The sequence below is a fragment of the Schistocerca americana genome, chromosome 1 (assembly GCF_021461395.2).
Source record: "Schistocerca americana isolate TAMUIC-IGC-003095 chromosome 1, iqSchAmer2.1, whole genome shotgun sequence".
NCBI classification, from domain to species: Eukaryota; Metazoa; Arthropoda; class Insecta; order Orthoptera; family Acrididae; genus Schistocerca; species Schistocerca americana.
In genome coordinates, this window is record NC_060119.1 from 504080315 (window position 1) to 504105731 (window position 25417).

The 25417-nt window shown below is 44.5% G+C and overlaps 1 protein-coding gene across 1 annotated transcript in view; it reads left to right on the top strand.

Moving 5' to 3' along the window:
- Nucleotides 1-25417, top strand: part of LOC124624305 (potassium voltage-gated channel subfamily H member 8) — a 496049-nt gene that overhangs the window by 299665 nt on the left and 170967 nt on the right. The window contains exon 7 of the mRNA XM_047149098.1: nucleotides 22143-22322. Within this exon, the coding sequence (XP_047005054.1) occupies nucleotides 22143-22322 (180 nt within the window). The remainder of the gene's footprint in view (nucleotides 1-22142; nucleotides 22323-25417) is intronic.

Sequence of the window (25417 nt, forward strand, 5' to 3'; positions counted from 1 at the left end):
AAATAAAAGGAAATAAAAAAGTCAATACTATGATGAAAATGAAGTGGCAAAGAATGAGAAATGAAAGAATTACGTTTGAACCAATTAGTGAAACAAAAATAATAATCGAGGTTTTTTGATTAGGCTTAGAGACAAAACATTTTAAAGTTTGCACCTACAACTACCTTTCCCAGCAGGCTGATACCATAACGGCTACGCTATGCCACGACGTCGGGCTAGGTTGTTATATATATGACTATGGCGACCTTGCCACAGCGCTAAGTTGTTGCTTCAAGCCAGCCGTTGTGGCCGAGCGGTTCTAGGCGCTTCAGTCTGGAATCGCGCGACCGCTACGGTCGCAGGTTCGAATCCTGCCTCGGGCATGGATGTGTGTGATGTCCATATGTTAGTTAGGTTTAAGTAGTTCTAAGTTCTAGGGGACTGATGACCTCAGATGTTAAGTCCCATAGTGCTCAGAACCATTTTTTTTTTCCTTCAAAAAGATCGGCTTTACGCAATATCGTGCGATACTTACAAATGTAAGCCAAGCTTTGTGATTATTGTAACTGCATATGTCACTCTGAACCGCGTTTTCTGCGGAACGATCCACTAGTGTTTGTTTAGTGCTGTGTATGAAAAGTGTGTATAAAGTTAGCATAGTTTTGTGTGTGTGTGTGTGTGTGTGTGTGTGTGTGTGTGTGTGTGTGTGTGTGCGTGTGTGTGTGTGTGTGTGTGTCTGAGGTATGAGTGACAGAGAGAGATAGAGATAGAGAGAGAGAGAGAGAGAGAGAGAGTATATGTTTGGCGTGCTTATCATGTGTTATGAAGGGCGAAATAAAAGAGCCAGATCCAGGATTCGGCATCCAAACACATCAAGGAAGAATGCCGCACATGGAATTGGAAGTGAACTGACCAATTGTTGTGGCAGTGTGACAACGGGAAATACGAGGCCTGTTCAGAAAGTAAGCTCCGATTGATTGCCAAATTGAAACCACAGTGAACATCAGAAATGTTTTACTTCTAACAATTAGCTACACCTTTCAGCTACTTCTCTACGTAGTCACCGTTCTGACTTAGACTTTTGTCATAGCGTTGTACCAACTTTTCAATAGCCTCATCATAGAAGGCAGCCGCCAGTGCTTTGCGCCAATTCTCCACGCTGGCCTACACCTCGTGGTCTGTGTCAAAATGTTGTCTTCAAAGACAGCGGTTCATGTGACCAGAGATGAAACTCAGGGGGAGACAATTGCGGACTGTATTGTGGGTAATCTCACATTTCCATTTGAAAACGATGCAGGAGCATCTTCATTGCCCCTGCAGAATGCGGCTGAGAATTGTCTTGAAGAAGAAACAGCACAACAGTTATGTAATGTTAGCTGCATAGCTTCAGGCGAAATTTCTCACCAGGCCCTCGTACTTGGCGGCAGACACTATTTTCTAGACATCTTTACGCACTCACTGCGAGCTCAGAAATGAGAAGAGCGACGTGATGCTAACTGGGGTTATACTAGAGACACTACCCAACACATCTGTGCAAAGCTTTATCGGATTTTCATAGTCGTTTCCATTTCGCGACCGATCGGAGCTTACTTTCTGAACGCCCCTCGTACTTGGACGTAACGTTCAGCTTTTTGATCGAACGAAACCAGCTCCGCAGCGTGAAGTGTCTGTCAACTATCAAGTAATTTTAATAGGCCTAAAATTCACTGGATATAATCTGAGTAACAAATCCATTAAGGACATTTCAACCCTTCTAAAGCTTCTCAAGCCGACTGCGAAGTGGAAACGGGAAGGAAGAACCACAAGTAAACCAGGGCCACACACACCTCACGTACTAACGGGCAGAGACCGTCGAACAATGCGGAGGATGGTTGTAAAGAATCTCAAGAAATCGGCGGAAGGAATCCATCATGAGTTTCATTTACTAGCAGTCCAGGTAGCACAAAGACTGTGAGTAGTGAGTCAAAAAGAATGAGGTAGAACTGTCGGCCAGCTCCTCATAAGCCAAGCATTTCTGTAGTCGATGCTTAGTGAAGCCTGAGATGAAGTAACGAGCGACTCTACAGGAAAGTTCTATGATTGGAATCGACTCATATGCAGTGATGATGAATCGCACTCTACCTTTCAGCAATCTGATGGAAGAGTTTGGAACTGACGAATGTCTGGAGAACTTTACCGGCCATCATGTGTAGCGACAACAGCGAAGTACGGAGAAAGTGGTGTTATGGTACGGTAATAGTTAAGAAAATGCTAAATGCGTAAGGATATGAACACATTTCCAGGGCTGTGTTCTGAGTACAGTAGAAAAGCAGTTTAGAGAAGGTGATAGTTTGTATCAGTATGACAACACACCCTGTTATAGAGCGTCATTCCGTGAGGTAATGGTTCTTCGACATTCGTGAAATTGATTGGTCTGCTCAGAGTCCTGGCCGGAATCTTTTGTGACATATCTGGCATGCGTTGGAACCTTGGTCCACACCCCAGTGTCCAACATCGCCACCTACTCTCTTTTCGGCTTTTGAGGACGAATGGGCTGTCATTCCTCAATAGATATTCCGCTACCTCGTTCAAAGTGTCTCCAATAGAGTTCAAGGCATCGTAAAGGCAAAGGGGGACATCCATTTCCACTAACAGGTGTCCGGATACCTTTGAATAGATATGAAGATGGTATTTGTTCTTTCAGACATGTCCGAAATAACATATACCATCGGTGACCGTGCAGTTCTCTGGAATCAAATGATAAATAAAGACCCTAAGCTGCCGACAGGCGTTGATATACATCAACGAGAACAGTTGAAAATGTGTGCCCCGACCGGGACTAGAACCCTGGATCTCCTGCTTACATGGCAGACGCTCTATCCATTTGAGCCACTGAGGACACTTAGGATAGTGCGACTGCAGGGATTTATCCCTTGCACACCCACATTCCCTACTTAATGTCCACACACTGCATTCGTAGTGCCCCTGCCCATTAAATTCTTTCGGACATGTCCGAAAGAACAGATACCATCTTCATATAGTTAAGGCTAAGCGGCCATTGACCTCCTTCTGTGCGGATGCACACGCATTGCACGCACTCTTATGGTACTCCGTAAGATTGTCTGCTGCAAGTAATGAGTGTAATGGGCAGGAAAATGCCCTGTGTGCATGCGAAAAATGAGTAGCAAAGACCTAGGGGCAAACATCAGTCGCCTCTTTGGTAGTGTGCACGGTGGGACAATGTTTGCAGTTCTGGCTGCAGCGTCGACGCCAGCTGGCATGTCTACAAGACGCTGTGACGTTTGGTGCGTGCGCGGTACGTCAAGCCAACTAATTAGATTGCTCATAGGGCGCGTGTACTAGGATGATTAAAAGTACAACACACTCAGATAGGAAAAACGAAACAAAACTGAGAAATTTTCAAGTATTTTTAAATTCATTGTGTCAGTATACGATGTTACGGGTACCATCATTTTCCCTAGAGCCCTAGACTAAAGTTTAGGCATCGAGGCGGTGACTCTACACGCATGAGGTCGTTCCTTACATTGCAGGTACTGAACTTGTTCAGTAGGACGGCTCCTGTACGATCAGATATGCCGATCCATATGCATCACAAAAGAGGCGCACATTCCATTACGTGATTGCTATCCAGTGCAGCATCACACTACACCAGCAGAGAGATGCAGCGGAGGCGAATACGTAGATTCCGTGTCGACCCTGTGCCATGTTCTCTACTACTAACAAAGGCACAACCGTACGGAATGTCGTCGCAAACATGCGATTGGCTTGAGGAATATATAACTAACTAAACCCAGTACTGGACGGCGAATAAACCACAGAAAGGGAAGCAACATCTGGTGTGCCCCGAGGAAGCGCAATAGAGCCTTAATGTTTTCAATAAAGTATATACAAACTATATATAAGATAGGATCAGCAGCACTGTACGATCGTTCGCTGACAAGGTGTTCTGTACACAAAAGTTTCCTCGATGGACAGTCGTAAGGAACTGCAGAAATATTTGGACAGAATTTACACGTGATGTAATGAGTGGCATCTCTGCGTAAATGACAATATATGTAAGATAATGTCTATATCAAAGAGAAAAAAACATTTAGTATCTGTTTACAAGATTAGTGGTGAAAAACTTGAGCACGTCGTGTTGTACAAGGGACAGTCAAATGAAAAAGACACAGATGGAAAAATAGTAAGTAAACTGTTTATTATTTCAAAAATACTCACCATAACTGTCGATACAGGGTGACGCAGAAAAACGGGACACATTCCTGAAATCTGCTTTTGAGATTCCTCATTGACCGCTGCAACATCTCAGCTGGGATACTGTGAACTGCATCCCTAATTCTCAGTTTTAACTCATCCAGATCTGGCGATCTAGGGGGCCAGGAAATGTAACCGAATCGTAAGGTCACACGGTTGCCAAACAAATCTCGCACGTATGCCATTGATTGCCGTGCAGTGTGTGATGTCGCTCCGTCCTGTCGAAACCATGCTTCTTGAACATTTGGAAAGTTGTTCAATGCAGGTGTAACGAAAGTTCGTAACATCTCCGCTTAACGATCGGCATTGACCGTTATTGTGTTTCCCTGTTCATTTCCAAAAAAATACGGTCCGATAATCCCATGTGATGAAACACCACACCATACTGCCGCTTTACTAGCGTGTAAAGGGTGCTCATGAACGTCATTAGGATTTGTGTTTTCCCAGTAACAGTAGTTCTGTTTATTAATACAACCTGTGAGATAAAAATGTGCCTTATCTGACTCAGCGCCATAGTTTATTCTTGTTATCATTTGTTGACAGAATCCTAATCGTAACCGCTAAACGTTGTCCATCAATTGTTGGAACATCTGTAGTTTTTGCGGATGAAATTTTAAATCAAGATGAAGAATTCTGTGAACACTCTCCCGGAACATTCCAAAAACTGCTGCTTGCTTACGAATTGAACGCCATACGAAATGTAAGTAAGTATCCTGTCTGATCTCCGGCATCCATTGCGCATTCCGACGGACTTGGGCAATTCCAGCAGAACAATGCGACACCCTAAACGTCCAGAATTGCTACAGAGCGGCTCCAGGAATACTCTTCTGAATTTGAACACTTCCACTGGCCACCAAACTCCACATACGTGAATATTATTGAGGATATTTGGGATGCCTTGCAACGTGCTGTTCAGAAGAGATCTCCACCCCTTCGTACTCTTACGGATTTATGAGCAGCCCTGCAGGATTCATGGTGTTAGTTCCCTCGATCACTACGTCAGACATTAGAAGCGTCCATGACACGTCGTGTTGCGGCACATTTGCGTGTTCGCGGGGGTCCTAAGCGTTCTGAGACAGGTGTACCAGTTGCTTTGAGTCTCAGTGTATATTGACATACTCCATAATCCTAACAAGGTCATGACTTGTCCCAAGGTCGCACACGGCATTAATACGATCAGAATCACCTTCCTAGATTAACGGCGAGGAAACGAGAAGCGTCTGTCCTCTTTCCGACGAAGTATAGTGAGTAACCAGTCAGATATCACTGTGACGAGTGGAAAAGCTTGTTTTCTACTGAATTGTGCAGCGGCAGCCTGTCGCGGCAGTAACTATTTTGCGGCAGAGGAAAGGGACCACCAGCGACGTCCCACCACACAGCCATCGCGTGTGTAGGTGTGGCTGCAGTCTGGTCGACGCCAAGGTGACAGTATGAAGAATAGGTCGAGAAGAATTACTTCTTCCAGAGAACCGAGCCTCCTTCCTTACTTTTCCGATTAGTGCATGACCAAGCAAGCACTTCGCGCCAGCTGTATTGCGATAAGAGCTCCTCGAATTGTAACCGACTTGTTTCGGGCAGGAAAAATGGGAACGCGTGCCTTGTCATGGCGCCTCGCGCCATCGTGCCGCTGACTCGCCACACACGTCGCCAAACTAGCTGTTTCTAAAGACTAAACCCCTTTAGCCAGGTAGGCGTAGCTGATCTTTTGTGAACATTCGATAAACGGGGGCTGCCGACTGTTTTTGGCTGGGTTCAAGAGAAAGAAAGCCTTTCAAGGAAATCGGAATGCGTCCATATGAAAATCTGACAAGAAGGTGTGAGACTATTTACTTTACGAACGATTACAATTGCTGAACGATTGCTATAATACACGGAAACTGGGTTGCTGCAAGAGATTATTCATCATGCAATTCTTCATCTCATTTACGATTATTCCCATCGCCTGTTGACCTCTTCAGAAAAATTATCAAACGAAGGTCGACCGAAGAACTCTTAACAGAAGCCAACAGGCAATTCGTTGACAAGTGGCCAAGGAAGCTTTAACAATTTTGTACTATCCCCATCCTTTCTCTGACAAGGTCAGTGAATCGACGGACCCTAAATCATCGACTTGTTTCAATAGATTATAACTACCGTATGCTTGTAAGTGGACTGATAACATAATAAATGAAGAGGTTGTTCTACCTGTCTACCTGTCGTCCTCGCCTTTGGATGAAATACTGCACTCGTCTACACAGCGAGATATGAATTCTTTCACTCTCGGATCAATTTGTGAATCTTTACACATCCTCTACAATGGGGCTGCTCAGTTTCTTGAACTGAATCAATAGGAGTGTTTTAGGATTCACTTATAAGATGACCCCAGACAGAAAAACCCGTGGGATTGAGGCGATCTCGGACGTCACGATACAGGCTCTGCTCGACCTATCCAGCTTGGATAGCTTGTTAGATGTCGCCTTACATCAGTAGCAAAGTATGCTGATGCCCTACTATGAATGTACAGATTTTCCAGTCATGAGCCATCGCTGACATCGAGACCAATTAGACTAAGCTTTATCAAAGTGTACATTTCAAGAATTTTTGTACTAAGTACGACACTATTTCATGCTGAAGGCAGTAGCAACTCATAATCACACATTTGCGATTATCTCAAACGGCTGGTTTATGGGCCCATGTTTGGTGTAGGTATCGTATACTTTCATCAGTGGTCAATTTTCGCTATACTTTGTGATACATCCTGTATTACGGAACGTAAGAGGTTTGACATCGTATCATAACATCAACTATAACTTACATTTTTTTCGTCAGTCCTCTGACTGTATTGATGCGAACCAGCCTATAATTCCTCTTCTCTGCCAAATTCTTCATCCCATAGCGCTAGAGCCTAATTATTTGATGGATACGTCCCAAACTCTGTATTCTTTTTTTCCCTTCTCGTCACTGTTTTCCACATGTTTCTTTCCTCGACGGGTCTGCGGAAGACTTCCCCATTTCTTATGTTATCAGTCCACTTAATTGTAACCATCATTCTTTCCTCAATGTGTCTGCGGAGAATTCCTCATTTCTTGTGTAATCAGTCCATTTAATTTTCACCATCACTCTTCATGATCCACTCTCATACACTTCGATTCTCCTTTTTTTTGTATTCCCCAGAGTCCATAATTAACTTCTGCCCAAGCCTGCACTTAGAACTGTATGAATGAAACAAAATGTATTTTATTTCGTCTTGACACTAGCGAAGAAGTTCCATGTAACCGGTGAAACATAGATAAATATTATGACCGAAAAACGTATGAAGGCTTCTGAGCGCGGTTTATCACATGCTACTACAGCGAAAGAGCAACGCCTGAAATTCCCAGAGAAGGAGCGATGTCGATACGCTGGCTGAAATATGATGCGGCGATTTCTGCTTGCTGGTAGCGTTGCGAAATATTACCGGCGTCTCTCGCATGCGGAGAATATCCACTGTGGTGTGCCTCTTCCTCTTCCTCCGAGAGATGGAAGACGAGAATGAAAAGCGGAGAGACGAAGAAACGAGACCTTTTACTCTGAGCTTGATTAATGATCCGAAACCAAGATCGGAGCAGTGTCCCTTGGGTGTCTAGCGACCTCTTGCAATCTTGCTGTGCATCCCGAATTCGGTTGATAATTAATGTTATAGTTTACATTGAAAGGATATACTGTTAAAACATTATTGGTAGTGTCATAACTGCTTCATACGGAGAATATGGTACGAACGCATTTACTCCAACACAAACCCCATACTCGTATATACACTTACAATAATTTTAAAACAAATAAAGTTGTCTCTACAACATGTAAGACACAGATACTATCTCACTTATTCCAATTTATGCTCTTATATCATTTTCCCCGAAAATGAGCTTATTAAAATTTTTAAAGTTGCAGTAGCTTGTAGGAGCTATCAGCACACCATGAACTTGTGTCACAATTAAAATATAACAAAATGAAGAGGTAATTAAAGTACTTTAAGAAGAAACCACAAAGATTTTAGTATAGAAAAGGAAGAAGAAATATTGGCATTTAACGTCCCGTCGACGGGTAGGTCACCAATCTGAGCGCAAACTGAGATGGGGGAGAAAAACAAGTGTATCCTTCCCGAGCGAAACCTCCCGAAATTTGCTTTAAACGATTTTGAGAAACCACATATAACCAGAATCTGGATGACAGGAAGGACATTCGAACTACTGCCCTCCAGCATACGAGCCCAGTGTGCAGTGCGTTTCCACTTCGCCACCAAATTGGAGGCATCAAAACTGATAGCAGTTATATATGTTCTTGTTGTTAACTTACAGATGGAGAAAATGGGGACTTAATGGATTAATTTTTTTACTGCCAAAATTAAAAACTCCTTGCTTCCTTTTTTCAGTTTTTATAGCCAATCAACAGTATTTATTGCTTCCCTCTAGTAGTTATCCATTTCAAAGCTATCAAAACAACACCCTCAGCTGTATATAATGTGGTAATCGACGAATTCCACATACAAGGTGTAGCAGTAAGCACATACGAAAAGCTGTTCTTATACTGATGGCACAAACTAACACATTCCCGCTGCTGCCAGCACAAGAACAGTAAAGTTCGAACCAGGTGTGCAAACCAGCAAAAGGGGAATTTTTTTTTTTTTTTTATGCGGCCCGTCACGAATTCCTCTCCTGTGCCAGACTCTTCATCTCAGAGTAGCACTTACGACATACGTCTTCAATTATTTGCTGGATGTATTCCAATCTCCGTCTTCCTCTACAGTTTTTACCCTCCACAGCTCCCTCTAGTACCATGGAAGTCATTCCCTCATGTCTTAACAGATGTCCTATCATCCTGTGCCTTTTTCTTATCAGTGTTTTCCACATATTCCTTTCCTCTCCGCTTCTGTGTAGAACCTCCTCATTTCTTACCTTACCAACCCACCTAATTTTCAACATTCGTCTGTAGCACCACATCTCAAGTGCTTAGATTCTCTTCTGTTCGGTTTTCCTACAGTCCATGTTTCACTACCATACAATGTTGTACTCCAGACGTACATTCTCAGAAATTTCTTTCTCAAATTAAGGCCGATATTTGACACTATTAGACTTCTCTTGGCCAGGAATGCCCTTTTTGCCATAGCTATTCTGCTTTTGATGTCCTCCTTGATCCGTCCATCATTGGTTATTTTACTGCTACGTAGCAGAATCCCTTAACTTCATCTAATTTGTGACCATCAATCCTGATGTTAAATTTCTCTCTGTTCTCATTTCTGCTACTTCTAATTACCTTCGTCTTTCTTCGATTTGCTCTCGGTCCATACTTGTTCATTCTGTTCAGCAGATCATGTAATTCTTTTTCACTTTCACTCAGGGTAGCAATATCATCAGCGAATCGTATCACTGATATCCTTTCACCATGAATTTTCATTCCACTCCTGAACCTTTCTTTTATTTCCATCATTGCTTCCTCGATGTACAGATTGAACAGTCGGGGCGAAAGGCTACCTGCTTGTCTTGCACCCTTTTTAATACGAGCACTTCGTTCTTGGTCGTCCACTCTTATTATTTCCTCTTGGCTGTTGTACATATTGTATATGACCCCTCTCACCCTATAGCTCTCCCCTACTTCTTTTCAGAATTTCGAACATCTTGCACCATCTTACATTATCGAACGCTTTTTCCATGTCGACGAATCCTATGTACGTGTCTTGATTTTTCTTTAGTCTTGGTTCCATTATTAACCGCAGCGTCAGACTTGCCTCTCTCCTGCCTTTACTTTTCCTAAAACCAAACTGATCGTCATCTAGCGCATCCTCAATTTTCATTTTCATTCTTCTGTATATTATTCCTGTAAACAGCTTGGATGCATGAGCTGTTAAGATGATTGTGCGATAATTCTCGCACTTGTCAGCTCTTGCCGTCTTCGGAATTCTGTGCTTTTCCGAAAGTCAGCTGGTATGTCATCAGACTCATACATTATACACACCAACGTGAATAGTCGTTTTGTTGCCACTTCCCTCAATGATTTTAGAAATTCTAATGGAATGTTATCTATCCCTTAAATACGGAAAGAACCCTGGAGATACTAAAAGGTATCAGATAGATTATATAGTGGTAAGACAGAGATTTAGGAACCAGGTTTTAAATTGTAAGACATTTCCAGGAGCAGATTTGGACTCTGACCACCATATATTGGTTATGAATTGTAAATTAAAACTGAAGAAACTGCAAAAAGGTGGGGATTTAAGGAGATGGGACCTGGATAAACTGACTAAACCAGAGGTTGTACAGAGTTTCAGGGAGAGCATAAGGGAACAATTGACAAGAATGGGGGAAAGAAATACAGTAGAAGAAGAATGGGTAGCTTTGTGGGATGAAGTAGCGAAGGCAGCAGAGGATCAAGTAGGTAAAAAGACGAGGGCTAGTAGAAATCCTTGGGTGACAGAAGAAATATTGAATTTAATTGATGAATGGAAAAAATATAATAATGCAGTAAATGAAACAGGCAAAAAGGAATACAAACGTCTCAAAAATGAGATCGACAGGAAGTGCAAAATGGCTAAGCAGTAGTAGCCCGGGAGTAGACAACATTCCATTAGAACTACTGACAGCCTTGGGAGAGCCAGTCCTGACAAAACTCTACTATCTGGCGAGCAAGATGTATGAGACAGGCGAAATACCCTCAGACTTCAAGAAGAATATAATAATTCCAATCCCAAAGAATGGAAAAACTGGTAGAAGCCGACCTTGGGGAAGATCAGTTTCGATTCCGTAGAAATGTGGGAACAGGTGAGGCAATACTTACCCTACGACTTATTTCAGAAGCTAGATTAAGAAAAAGCAAAATAACTGATGATGGTCGAAGTAGAGAGGATATAAAATGTAGACTGGCAATGGCAAGGAAAGCGTTTCTGAAGAAGAGAAATTTGTTAACATCGAGTATAGATTTAAGTGTCAGGAGGTCGTTTCTGAAAGTATATGTATGGAGTGTTGCCATGTATGGGAGTGAAACATGGACGATAACTAGTTTGGACAAGAAGAGAATAGAAGCTTTCGAAATGTGGTTTACAGAAGAATGCTGAAGATTAGATGGGTAGATCACATAACTAATGAAGAGGTACTGAATAGGATTGGGGAGAAGAGGAGTTTATGGCACAACTTGACAAGAAGAAGGATCGATTGGTAGGACATGTTCTGAGGCATCAAGGGATCACCAATTTAGTATTGGAGGGCAGCGTGGAGGGTAAAAATCGTAGAGGGAGACCAAGAGATCAATACACGAAGCAGATTCAGAGGGATGTAGGCTGCAGTACGTACTGGGAGATGAAGAAGCTTGTACAGGATAGAGTAGCGTGGAGAGCTGCATCAAACCAGTCTCAGGACTGAAGACCACAACAACAACAAAATACGGAAAACCGCAAGAAATTCACGCATAAAAATAAACGCAGTTGCTAGCCACACCTGCATGTGGCGCTGTTGTACTTGACCACAGACGGCGCCTGTGCAGTGTCCTCGGTGCATTGCACATGTCAGTTGTGGTCAGAACTGTGTTCTGTGTAGTTTTGAGTGCATTATGTCGTAGCTAAGTGAATTCGAACGCGAGCAGATTGTTGTTCTGGTACGGTAGGTTCTTTCGTAATCGACGGAGCCGAAGTTTTTGGGGTTTCAGGAGGCTCCGTACAGAATATTTTTACCGCAAACAGGGAAAGAGTAAGTTTTGCATCACCTTGATTCCGAGTCTTCCGAAACCTGCACAGAAAATTGGAATAGAGACCTTCAATGGTGATGGTCCAGATTTCTGTACACGCCGGTACCTCTAACACTCAGTAACACGTCCTCTTGCATTGATGCATGCCTGTATTCGTCGTGGCATACTATCCGCACGTTCATCAAGGTACTGTTGGTCCAGATTGTCCCACTCCTCAACGGCGATTCGGCATAGATCCCTCTGAGTGGTTGGTGAGCCACGTCGTCCATAAACAGCCCTTCTCAATCTATCCCGGACATGTTCGACAGGGTTCATGTCTGTAAAACATGTTGGGCACTCCAGTCGAGCGATGTCGTTATCCTGAAGGAAGTCATTCACAATATGTGCACGATGGTGGCGCGAATTACCGTCCATGAAGACGAATGCCTTGCCAATATGCTGCAGATATGGTTGCACTATCGGTTGGAAGATGGCATTCACTTATCGTACAGCCGCTACGGCGCCTTCCATGACCACCAGCAGCTTACATCTGTCCCACATAATGCCATCCCAAAACAGCAGGAAACGTCCACCTTGCTGCACTCGCTGGACAGTGTGTCTAATGCGTTCAGCCTGACCGGGTAGCCTCCAAACACGTCTCCGATGATTGTCAGGTTGAAGGCATAAGCGACACTTATCGGTGAAGAGAATGCGATGCCAATTCTGAGCGGTCCTTTCGGCATGTTTTTGAGGTTCGTCTGTACCGTGCTGCATGATGTCGTGATTGGAAAGATGGACCTCGCCATGGACATCGGGAGTGAAATTGCACATCATAAAATCTATTGCGCACAATTTGAGTCGTAACACGACGTCCTTTAGCTGCACGAAAAGCATTATTCAACATGGTGGCGTTGCTGTCAGGGTTCCTCCGAGCCATAATCAGTAGGTAGCGGCCATCCACTGCAGTAGTAGCCCTTGGGCGGTCTGAGCGAGACATGTCATTGACAGTTCCTGTTTCTCTGTGTCTCCTCCATGTCCGAACAACATCGCTTTGGTTCACTCTGAGGCGCCTGGACACTTCTCTTGTTGAGAGCCCTTCCTGGCACAAAGCAACAATGCGGACGCGATCGAACAGGGTATTGACTGTTTCGGCATACTTGAACTACAGACAAGGAGAGCCGTGTAGCTCCTTCCTGGTGGAATGACTAGAACTGATCGGTTGTCGGACCCCCTCTGTCTAATAGGCGCTGCTCATGCAAGGCTGTTTACATCTTTGGGCGGGTTTAGTGACATCTTTTAACAGTCAATGGGACTATGTCTCTGATACAATATCCACAGTCAATGTCTTTCTTCAGGAGTTCTGGGAACCGGAGTGTTGCAAAACTTTTTTTCTCTTGAACAGGGCTGTTTATTATTATGAAGTATGAATGAGCGACGTTTCTGCTTCGGCTTTGAAAAGTAAGCAGCAAGAGGGACGTTGTAAATGGAAAACTGCCTGATGAAACTGTAGTTGTTTCCACAAAAACCTGGAAACGTACACACATTTGAAATAGTTTTCCTAAGCCGCACCTAACACTCCAGAAGCTAGCATACAAAAATCATAGCTGACCCTGTCTCTATGTCGTGTAGAAAACGAAAATCTATCTTACTATCATAGGCCTGTTCTCGTTGCGTATAACGACGGAGCATAGCATCAGAGCAGTCTTGGCGGTGTTTGCACTGTAATAGCTAACTCTGGCCGTAATGCTTTCCAATTTTAGTTCATTTGTCGGATTCCTCTGCGAAAAGTTTCAGCCTCAACAGTAACTTGCATTATATCTCTGTACGCATCTTTTCAAGCGCTTTCGGATACCGCTAAGAAAAGTGCGTCATTCTATTTTAAAAATCACTTTTGTTTCACTATCTGGATCGGTACAAGAGTTAAGACTCTTTATTACATACCAAAGTATGTGCCCCTTGGCCTATTTTGATTGGTCGGAAACCTATTTTCGATATCTCGATCCAATCACGAAATAAAAGGGGTGTTACGTCTTGCGTGACTCACCTTGTATACTAGTGCGTAGTGATATTAAAGCTTCACACTATTTGTCACACATGATGAGTGACGTGAAACATAGTCCCCCGCTGTTAGGGACCTCTGCAGCCGCTGTTGCCCGTGAACTCCCTTCGACTGGGTGTGCACGCTGCCTCCTCCACCCTCTGTTGCTGGAGGGAAGCAGGGCTGCGACTTGGGGTCATAAAGGTTTAATTGAACTTTGCAATAGATCACCTTTCCAAATTATTTCTCAAGAACTTCAACTACCTGTACTAATCTCTGACACTATTTGATATATGGATCTTATCATACATAACAGGACTTGTATCAAAGACGGTCTCAATAAAAGGGTAAGTTGTCAATACATACACAAAAGCTTAAAGTATACACTGATCCACATATTTCCTAGAGGCGACGATGCAAAGCACTGCGTCGGTGTTGGCTATTATTACGTAGACACATCCTCAGAATTTCCAATGGTAACACGTGGCTCTCCCTCCAACTACCATTTGCCATGGAGCATAGTATTAGAGTACCACATCTTTAAAGCAGAACCAATATCTGTCCGAGGTTCTAATTCCTTGGAACTGAAGTAATTCACCCTTGCATCCACACAGGCTTGTATAAGGCCCGATGACTAACGAACGACTAGTTCTTTCTTCTGATTTGGAACGTTGACTTCCCAACCTCTGCTTCTCTTTTGGGACGCTTCTTACAATGACAACAGATATCTGAAAACGGAAACAACTGTCAGTGATACAAAGTATTTGCATTACAAACTTTGTTCTTCCAGCAAAGTAAGATAAATTTTCACCAGGCGCTAAGAAGAGCAGAGACACTGTTGTTAATAAGCCGTGCCCTAAACCATATATATCTTTTCCTGGAAATACACGTTTTACGCTGTGGGACTAAACTATTATCATAAATATTGTCCCAATAAAAATGCACAACTTAACTTTTGAATAAAATACTTCGGTATATTGAAATGACAACAAATATTTTCATTTTTATTTCACCAGTTAACTAATCACTATATGTGCAAATCAATGTCTGAAAAACGTCCGCCAAAACTTTGCTGATGAACTCTTTCTCTTTTTACAAAAATTTTAATATTGTTTTCACACGTTCCTATATCGATTTTCCTAGTGCACTCAGTTTGGTTTGTTCTAAAAAACACGTGATTTCCTGGCACTCAGAAGGCGTCATATCGCAACATACTAGTGGCATATTTTGCCTCCATGGGGTATTGAAGTGTTACGCGAGGAATCTCATCGCTATATATTCGGCAGTTACCCTTGTTGACGTAGCTGTCCAGTTAGAAATGCAATTCCTCCCAAAACTGCCATTCACAGCTTATTTCCCATCACCCAATCGACGAATTCAGGCCGTTCCAAATGGTCGTTTGTCAGTTGGACATGGCAGTGGTTTAGTTGAAAATTTTTGTTTGAATTCGCTGCATGCTACTCTTCGACAGATTAAGTTCTTATGATAGACGACCAGTCGAGGCTCGGGTATTTCTGCCTTTGCCCGAGTAATCAGGCCCGCCACGAATTCCTCTTTTGTGCCAATCCTTCATCTCAGAGTAACGCTTGTAGCCTACATCCTCAAATATTTTCTGGACCTATTCCAATCTCTGTCTGTCCGCACAGTTTTTATCCTCTACAGATCTCTTTAATATCAAAGAAGTTATTCTCTGATGTCCTAACAGATGTCATATTATCTTGTCCCTTCTTCTCGTCAGTGTTTTCCATATATTCCGTTCCTCACCTTTATGCGGAGAGTTTCAGTCCTTCCCTTATCAGTCCTTCTAATTTTCAACATTATTCTGTAGCACCACATCTCAAATGCTTCGAATCTTTTCTGTTTCGGTTTTCCCACAGTCCATGTTTCACCACCTGTGCACCTAATGGACATTCTCAGTAATTTCTTCCTCAAATTAAGAACTATATTAGCTTTCGTTTTATACTAATAGGCTTCTTTTGGCCAGTAATTTCCTTTTCGCTAGTGCTATGCTACTTTTTGTGTCCCCCTCGCTGTGTCTGCCATGAGCTTTTCTGCTGCCTAGGTAGCAGAATTCGTTAACTTTGACCACTCCGTGACTCCGATTTCTGATGATAAGTTTCTCGTTGTTCTAGTACATGCTACTTCTCATTACTTTCTCCTTTTTTCTGTTAATTCTGAACACATACTCTGTACTCATTAGACTGTTTATTCGATTCAATACATCCTGTAATTATTTCCGATTGTCACTTTTAACAGCAATGTCATCAGCTAATCTTATCGATGATATCCTTTCACTTCGAATTTTAATCCCGCTCTTATACGTTTATTTTATTTCCGTCGTTGCTTCTTCGATATATAGATACAACAGTAGGAACGATGGACTATATCCCTGTCTTAAAGCCTCTTCAATCCAAGTACTTCGTTCTTTGTCGCCCGTTATTATTGTTGCCTCTTGGCTCTTGTACATAATGTGTATTACCCGTCTCTCCCTATAGCTCGACCCTATTTGTGTAATAATTTCAAATATCTTCCACCATTTTACGTTGCTGACGGCTTTTTCCAAGTCGACAAATTCTCTCATTTATTGAGGTCATTAACGTAAGCACTTTCCTCAAATTCTTAAAGTATTCGTCGGATTGTCAACGAATCGGGTACGTAGCTCAGACCAAAAACTGTACGCAATTTCCAAAGTTTTCCAGAATTTCTAACAAATTTTAAAGATGAGAATGTATTATTCAGCGGTAAATCGATTCACTTTTACAAACTCTAACATTTTCTAAATGACATCTGAGTGATATCAAGCGTTGTCATCGCAACGAAAATGGCGCGTAATTTAAAGTGTGAATTATTATTGGAACACCCTATAACCTGAGGAAATGTTACCTGGCCTCTATATTACAATTTTTCTGCACTTGGTGAAAGTTCTTGGATTTTCCGTGCAGTAGGAAAGCTAACACTCGACCGCCGACACCGTCGCTCGCGCAGGAGCTGCGGGAAAAAAGTTTGCAGGTTCTTCAAAGACCTGTGACCGGCAATGCTTTCTTTCCTTCCGTTATGGTGGCCCCTTTTAGCATATCCTTGAGAAAGAGGTCCGCCCATAGCTGGAGGCTTGATGCATTAAGTGCTCACTTCCAACAGCTTCTTTTGAAGTCGGAAACGAGTTCCTCTTCCTCCCTTTGAAGGAAGCCTGCGGTCGGCGTTCTTTTGCCATCCTCTGTGCCCTCACTACATCAACGTGCGGGTACCACTTCCATTTTAAGCGTTTGTGGATACGTACCAGTTTTCTTCTAAAGCGTACCTAAACATACCCATCTCTTCTTGAATTACTTCACATTTTCAGATGACGAACCGAGGGGATTTTATTTTAAAATAAATAAAAAGATAGCAAACTACGGGAATTACTTTCTTACATATGATGCACTACCGTAAACAGACGTTACTCACTTACCTATTCCACTATACAATTTCCCGTATCACACTGATGAACGGCAGCTTTTGTCATTAGTTTCTTCGGTGGTATGGACGTTCTGAAAACCACACCCGTCCTCTTTCTCAGCTTCTCGACATCACTGGCTGTACAATGAGGGCTAATCCTCCACAGGAGATGGGTAGACACACACACACACACACACACACACACAGAGAGAGAGAGAGAGAGAGAGAGAGAGAGAGAGAGAGAGAGAGAGAGAGAGAGAGTTGTTTCTGTTTTACCGGCCGGAGTGGCCGAGCGGTTCTAGGTGCTACAGTCTGGAACCGCGCGACCGCTACGGTCGCAGGTTCGAATCCTGCTTCGGGCATGGATGTGTGTGATGTCCTTAGGTTAGTTAGGTTTAAGTAGTTCTAAGTTCTAGGGGACTGATGACCTCAGATGTTTAGTCCCATAGTGCTCAGAGCCATTTGAACCATTTGTTTCTGTATTCGAAGTTTTGACTCTTGAATTCCTTCGTTGTAACATAGGTGACGCCCGTTTACTTTTTGTTTTCATTTCTGTGAGAAGTCTATGCGGCATCTCGCTTACGTCACTATTCATCACATGTACTTGCGACCGTGATATGTTCTTACCGCATGACTCATATTCTGTGATGAACAGTGAGAGCAGGCGAGATGGCGCATACACCTCTCACAGAAATGAAAACAAATAATAAATGGGTGTGACCTGTATTACAACGAAGGAATTCAAAAGTCAAAACTTCCAAAACAGAACGCCAGTAGCGTAATATGTGGTATCAGTGTAGAACAAATAGGAGGTACGTACGTCTGGAAGGTCCCTTCGTTACACGTCGCTGTTGCAAACTGACACTCCGCCGCGACACATACACACATTTGAATACAGTGAACAGACACCTCAATGACCGGACGGAAAGTTCGTAATTCTGTGGGGAAAAAAAGAAAAAAATTTGAGTTAGTGCGATTTGAACCCGGATCTCCCCCTTCGCAGGCCAACACCATGACCACACGAGCTCTACACCACCGTTCTCTGTTTCTGTCTTTCTTCTTTTTTCCAGAGTCCAGTACACCTTCTTCCTGTTTTCATGCTTGATCTATTCCAGTTTTTGATGAGCCATTGACTAAATATGAGGATGATACGATGGGGAGTTTCCCTTGTAGGGAACGACGCACAGTACTCATATCAACACAATGGCCATAAACTGCTTTCATTCTCCGATGAACCTCCTCTGGGGTAACACCTTCCGCATTCAAGAATTCAATGACTGCACGTTTCTTAAATCACACTGACTGACCGTCTGCGCAGGGTTCCATACTTTACTCTGTAACAATACAACCGTTCAATGCTAAGGCTTCCCGCCAACTTGGGCTGTAGAGAAGAGGATACGGAACAAGTCAGTACCTGCTGCATACCAATGCTGCCAACTGTTGAAGAGTTACGAAGGTGGAGGCATTGCTTTTCAGTGAACCCTCGTACACCCTCAACGAGAAAAAAACGATTCACCACGAAGGAATTGTCCGAGAGGGATGGAAATTGGTAGATGTGATGTGCAGGGACAGGCAAACAAATTATTACAATTTCAGAAAATGTAGTCATTTACTCAAGAGGAACAGCGTCACAAACTGAACAAGTTAATAAAACGTTGGTCCACCTTTCGTCATTATGCAACCAGTTATTAGGCTTGGCATTGATTGATAGAATTGTTGAATGTCATCCTGGCGAATATCGTGCCAAATTCTGTCCAACTGGCGTGTTGCATCATCAAAATCCCGAGTGTGTTGGAGGACCCTGCTCATAATACTCGAAACGTTCTCAACAGAGCAGAGATCCGGCGGACTTGCTGGCCAAGTTAGGATTTGGCAGGCGTGAAGACAAGCAGTAGAAACTCTCGCCGTGTGCGGGTAGCCGTTATCTTGCTGGCTTGCCATGAAGGGCAACAAAAAGGGGGCGTGGAATATCATTGACGTAACGCTGAACTGTAAGAGTGCCACGGGTCCTGTTATGAAAGTAAATGGCACGCCACATCATCTCTCCGTTTGGCGAGCGACAGTCAGGTTGATTATCCCATCGCTGTTCTGGGTGTCTCCGGACATGTCTTTGGCCTGGTATTTCATTGACTGTAGGAGGATTGCCTCAGTGATGAGACCGGTTTTTAATTGAGCCTCGATGACCAGCGAAGACGTATCTGAAGCCACCACAGACAGTGGTTGAATACCAGCTGAGTGTCCTCCCTCCCCTGCTACCCTCATACAGCCTAACAACTAGGCCTGATGGTCTGAGGTGCCATTTCTTTTTAAAGTAGGCCCATTTAGTCGTCACCCGCAAGACTCTTACAGCGTCGCGCTACGCCTAAGATATATTACGCCAAATTTTGTTGACTCTCATGGTAATCCATTCTCAGCTTACATTTCAGCAAAATAATGCCCACCTGCAGACGACGAGAGTTTCTACTGCTTGTTTTCGCGCTTGCCAACCATACCTTGGTTAGCAAGATCACCCATCTTCCCCAATTGAGAATGTTGGAAGCGTTATGGGCAGGGTGCTCCAACCAACTCGGGATTTTGACGATCCAGTATGCCAGTTGGACAAAATTTGGTATGATACCCCCAACAAAACTGACAGTCAACGCCAAGCCGCACAAATTCTTGCATAAGGGCCAGATGTGGACGAATGCGTTATTGACGTGCTCAGTTTCTGAAGTTCTTTCTCTTGACTAAATCATCCAATTTTTCTCAAATTGTATTCATTTATTTGTCCCTCCATGCACATCACATCTACCGATTCCCGGCCCATTCTCATAATTCCTTCGTGGTGCGTCGGTCCTTTTTTTTTCCTTCCTTTTTTTTTTGTCTTTGAGTCTACATTTACCGCGCCTTGAGACAAGACGTTCAATGCCTTCATGCAAAAATGTTTGCGGTTGCCTACGAAATCATGACTGTACCCATCATGCTTCTCTTCGGTTGGTTGGTTGATTTGGCGGGAGGGGACCAAATAGGGAGATCATCGGTCCTTTCTAAGGAACCATCCCAGCATTTGTCTAAAGTGTTTTAGGGACATCACAGGAAATCTAAATCAGGATGGCCGGACGCGGGTTTGAACCGTTGTCCTCCCGAATGAGAGGTGCATCTCATCGTCCGAAGCAAATCTATGGCAGCGACTGTCTTTCTTCAGAACTCCAAAAATCTGCATATCACATGGGGCGATATATGGACCGTATGGAGGATGTGTAACGGCTGCCCAGCGAACTTCCACAGTGTAGCCGCAACAATTAGCATGCCAGCTCCGGGAAACTTGATGACCTTTTTCTTTGACTTCAATGGCGCGCTACTTATTGACAACCTGGAACACGGCACCACAACTAACACACAGTGGTATGTGGACAATTTGCAAAAACCTAAGTGCGCCGTCGAGTGCAAGCACCCAGGAATTTTGAAGGACAATATAATTCTGTTGCAGAATAATGCCAATCCACATGTTGCAAGGTTGTTTCGATTACGCTGCAGAACTTCCATGCAGTCCTGATCTGTCCCCAGGTGATTTATATATTTTTGGTGTCCTGAAGAAAGACATTCGCGGTCGTCGATTTGCTTCGCACGAAGAGCTGCACGCCTGGGGCAATCACGGTTCCGTAGGCAACCACAAACATTTTCCAAGAAGGCTATTGTGTTCGTAGAAGAGCCAACACTGTGTTACGACTGGAGGCCGAAATGCACGCGTTTTAGCTCACGCAGGCTGGCGTGAGGAGGGAAGAACTATATTGACTGAGGTCTGAAACATGACAAGGAATTAGAATTCAGAAAGCGGACGTAATTAGTTTGATACTTAACTTTAGTCCATTAATGATGAACGTCGCTCTTGACGGTACATGATTCACAATATTATCTGTTCAGAAGACATAGTAACTGAATATGGCGCCTTGCTAGGTCGTAGCAAATGACGTAGCTGAAGGCTATGTTAAACTGTCGTCTCTGCAAATGAGAGCGTATGTAGACAGTGAACCATCGCTAGCAAAGTCTGCTGTACAACTGGGGCGAGAGCTAGGGAGTCTCTCTAGACCTGCCGTGTGGCGGCGCTCGGTCTGCAATCACTGATAGTGGCGACACGCGGGTCCGACGTATACTAACGGACCGCGGCCGGTTTAAAGGCTACCACCTAGAAAGTTAGTGTCTGGCGGTGACACCACAGAGGCACTGACCGTCTTGTTCCACAGTGGGAAAAACGGTTATGGCAATGACTCTTGAAATAATAAAAAAGTTACTTACTTTTTTTCTACGTTTTATGTATCACTCGGTTGCTTCTTATATGTTTACAAGTTCTTAGCGGAATATGCAAACCGTGCTAGGAGCCACTGTGCACGTCCACATCATTCTTTACACCACTGTGCATAAGGCTCGGAACACGTCTTCGGGAGGAGAAGGAGCAGTCCTGATCTCACCCAAATATTCTAAATCAGATTTTCCTTTGTTTTTCTTAATCATAGAATAGGTCCTTCAATAATATCATAACTAGTTCGATCCGCCATATCTGTCCGTTTATAAAGGCTTCAAAGAAGACAGAAAACTATAACCCTGAACGTCTTCGCATATTCACTCAAAATCTTCTGTTATTTTGATGTGGCTGACCTATTTCTTGCACTAAGTAGCTGCCAGTGTTCTTGGACGCGCGACTGCTCCGTACTGACAAAAAATACATGATGCTTCCTCCGTATTAAGAGCGCCGCGTGATAAAGCATTGTTCTGCGTCTGTCCGCAGGCTGGATCCACACAATGGCGGAGCGGCTGAAGGTGCCGGTGACCAACATCTCGCACTCCGAGTCGTACATCACGGCGCTCTACTTCACGTGCTCCAGCCTCACCAGCGTCGGCTTCGGCAATGTATCCGCCAACACCAGCGTCGAGAAGATCTTCAGCATATGCACCATGCTCGTGGGAGGTATGCTGCCAGCAATCACTGCCTGCCATGTATTCAGTCCGTACACGTACGAATACCTCGTGTAGTTAAATGATAACGGACTAGTTGTGCTGGAAAAGGTTCTGTGAACGGAATTACAAAACAAGCAAAATAAAAGATATAACCAAAATACTTATATTCCTCTCCAAATTACTTATTATGCGCAGTACACTTTTAGAAAAGTGTATAAAGTAGATGAGACCTGACTGTGATGGTTTCTTTTGAAAATTATCGTTTCGGTATCCTCCTTTTCTGGATGTCTGTCGAAATGAGATACAGAGGGTTGTGCCTTTAAGTCGTGATTATTACCTACTCTAATTCAGATCCACCTTCGTAACATCAAGTCTCATCTGTTGCAGAGATGGACAATATTTAATCTAACTATTAAAATAAGAGTTACTGAGTCTTAAGTATCACGTAGATAAAATGCTCTGCAATGTTTAAGAACTACCTACATAAAGTAACGAAATACACTCCTGGAAATTGAAATAAGAACACCGTGAATTCATTGTCCCAGGAAGGGGAAACTTTATTGACACATTCCTGGGGTCAGATACATCACATGATCACACTGACAGAACCACAGGCACATAGACACAGCCAACAGAGCATGCACAATGTCGGCACTACTACAGTGTATATCCACCTTTCGCAGCAATGCAGGCTGCTATTCTCCCATGGAGACGATCGTAGAGATGCTGGATGTAGTCCTGTGGAACGGCTTGCCATGCCATTTCCACCTGGCGCCTCAGTTGGACCAGCGTTCGTGCTGGACGTGCAGACCGCGTGAGACGACGCTTCATCCAGTCCCAAACATGCTCAATGGGGGACATATCCGGAGATCTTGCTGGCCAGGGTAGTTGACTTACACCTTCTAGAGCACGTTGGGTGGCACGGGATACATGCGGACGTGCATTGTCCTGTTGGAACAGCAAGTTAACTTGCCGGTCTAGGAATGGTAGAACGATGGGTTCGATGACGGTTTGGATGTACCGTGCACTATTCAGTGTCCCCTCGACGATCACCAATGGTGTACGGCCAGTGTAGGAGATCGCTCCCCACACCATGATGCCGGGTGTTGGCCCTGTGTGCCTCGGTCGTATGCAGTCCTGATTGTGGCGCTCACCTGCACGGCGCCAAACACGCATACGACCATCATTGGCGCCAAGGTAGAAGCGACTCTCATCGCTGAAGACGACACGTCTCCATTCGTCCCTCCATTCACGCCTGTCGCGACACCACTGGAGGCGGGCTGCACGATGTTGGGGCGTGAGCGGAAGACGGCCTAACGGTGTGCGGGACCGTAGCCCAGCTTCATGGAGACGGTTGCGAATGGTCCTCGCCGATACCCCAGGAGCAACAGTGTCCCTAATTTGCTGGGAAGTGGCGGTGCGGTCCCCTACGGCACTGCGTAGGATCCTACGGTCTTGGCGTGCATCCGTGCGTCGCTGCGGTCCGGTCCCAGGTCGACGGGCACGTGCACCTTCCGCCGACCACTGGCGACAACATCGATGTACTGTGGAGACCTCACGCCCCACGTATTGAGCAATTCGGCGGTACGTCCACCCGGCCTCCCGCATGCCCACTATACACCCTCGCTCAAAGTCCGTCAACTGCACATACGGTTCACGTCCACGCTGTCGCGGCATGCTACCAGTGTTAAAGACTGCGATGGAGCTCCGTATGCCACGGCAAACTGGCTGACACTGACGGCGGCGGTGCACAAATGCTGCGCAGCTAGCGCCATTCGACGGCCAACACCGCAGTTCCTGGTGTGTCCGCTGTGCCGTGCGTGTGATCATTGCTTGTACAGCCCTCTCGCAGTGTCCGGAGCAAGTATGGTGGGTCTGACACACCGGTGTCAATGTGTTCTTTTTCCCATTTCCAGGAGTGTATATTAACTGCTCGGTGGAAATGAATGTAAGTTGCGTCTTGCCAGACGTCTCCTAGTGGTGCACAGAGAGTTGGACATCATACGGCGTGAGGTCAGTGTGAACACTGTCCGCCCCCGGTAGCTGAGTGATGCCGGCACGGAAGCTCAGCGTGTTCGGTCAGAGGGCTGCGTGCTTTCTCTAACAACAAAACTGAGTCAGGGAATCAACGATCAACTTGAACGCATGTCTTGTGACGTCCGCCCAGACCAAACGCAACGAACTATATCGAACAAAATGTAAAGAAAAAAAAAATTGGTCAGCGTGACAGACTGTCAATCCTAAGGGCCCGGGTTCGATTCCCGGCTGGTCGGAGATTTTCTCCGCTTAGGAACTGGGTGTTGTGTTGTCCTAATCATCATCATTCCATCACCATCGGCGCGCAAGTCGCGGAAATGGCATCAAATCGAAAGACTTGCACCAGGCGAGTGGTCTACCCGACGGGAGGCCCTCGTCACACGCTTTTTTTTTTTTTTTTTTTTTTTTTTTTAATACTGCTCTAAGTGGGACTGCGCCCGCGATACGAGGCAGAGGCAGCTGAAGGAATGGCGAAAGACAGAGTGAGTCAATCAACGAGCAGTTGCGGAGCAGCGTGGTGGTGTTCTTCATTACAAAACGGTCCGGAAACAACATCTGGATAACGTCACATGGGGAAGAATCATTGGGGAAATGGAAGAAGGGCGGTGTGACGATTATAGCCCAGGTGTTGCTCATAGCACTGTTTCCATGTCAGACAGCGAATACAATTGCAACCACATTTAAGAGGAGTGCAAACGACGCAATCTCGGGATCCTTAGTAACACGGTGACTGCATTGGGGGTGCCCGCATCTCGTGGTCGTGCGGTAGCGTTCTCGCTTCCCACGCCCGGGTTCCCGGGTTCGATTCCCGGCGGGGTCAGGGATTTTCTCTGCCTCGTGATGGCTGGGTGTTGTGTGCTGTCCTTAGGTTAGTTAGGTTTAAGTAGTTCTAAGTTCTAGGGGACTGATGACCATAGATGTTAAGTCCCATAGTGCTCAGAGCCATTTGAACCATTTTGAACTGCATTGGGGTGGTTCTTTGCCTGACGACCAGTTCGTTGTTTTCCATTGACACCTGCACATCAGCGGCACCGTTTGCGATGGTGCCAAGATCATAGGGACCACACC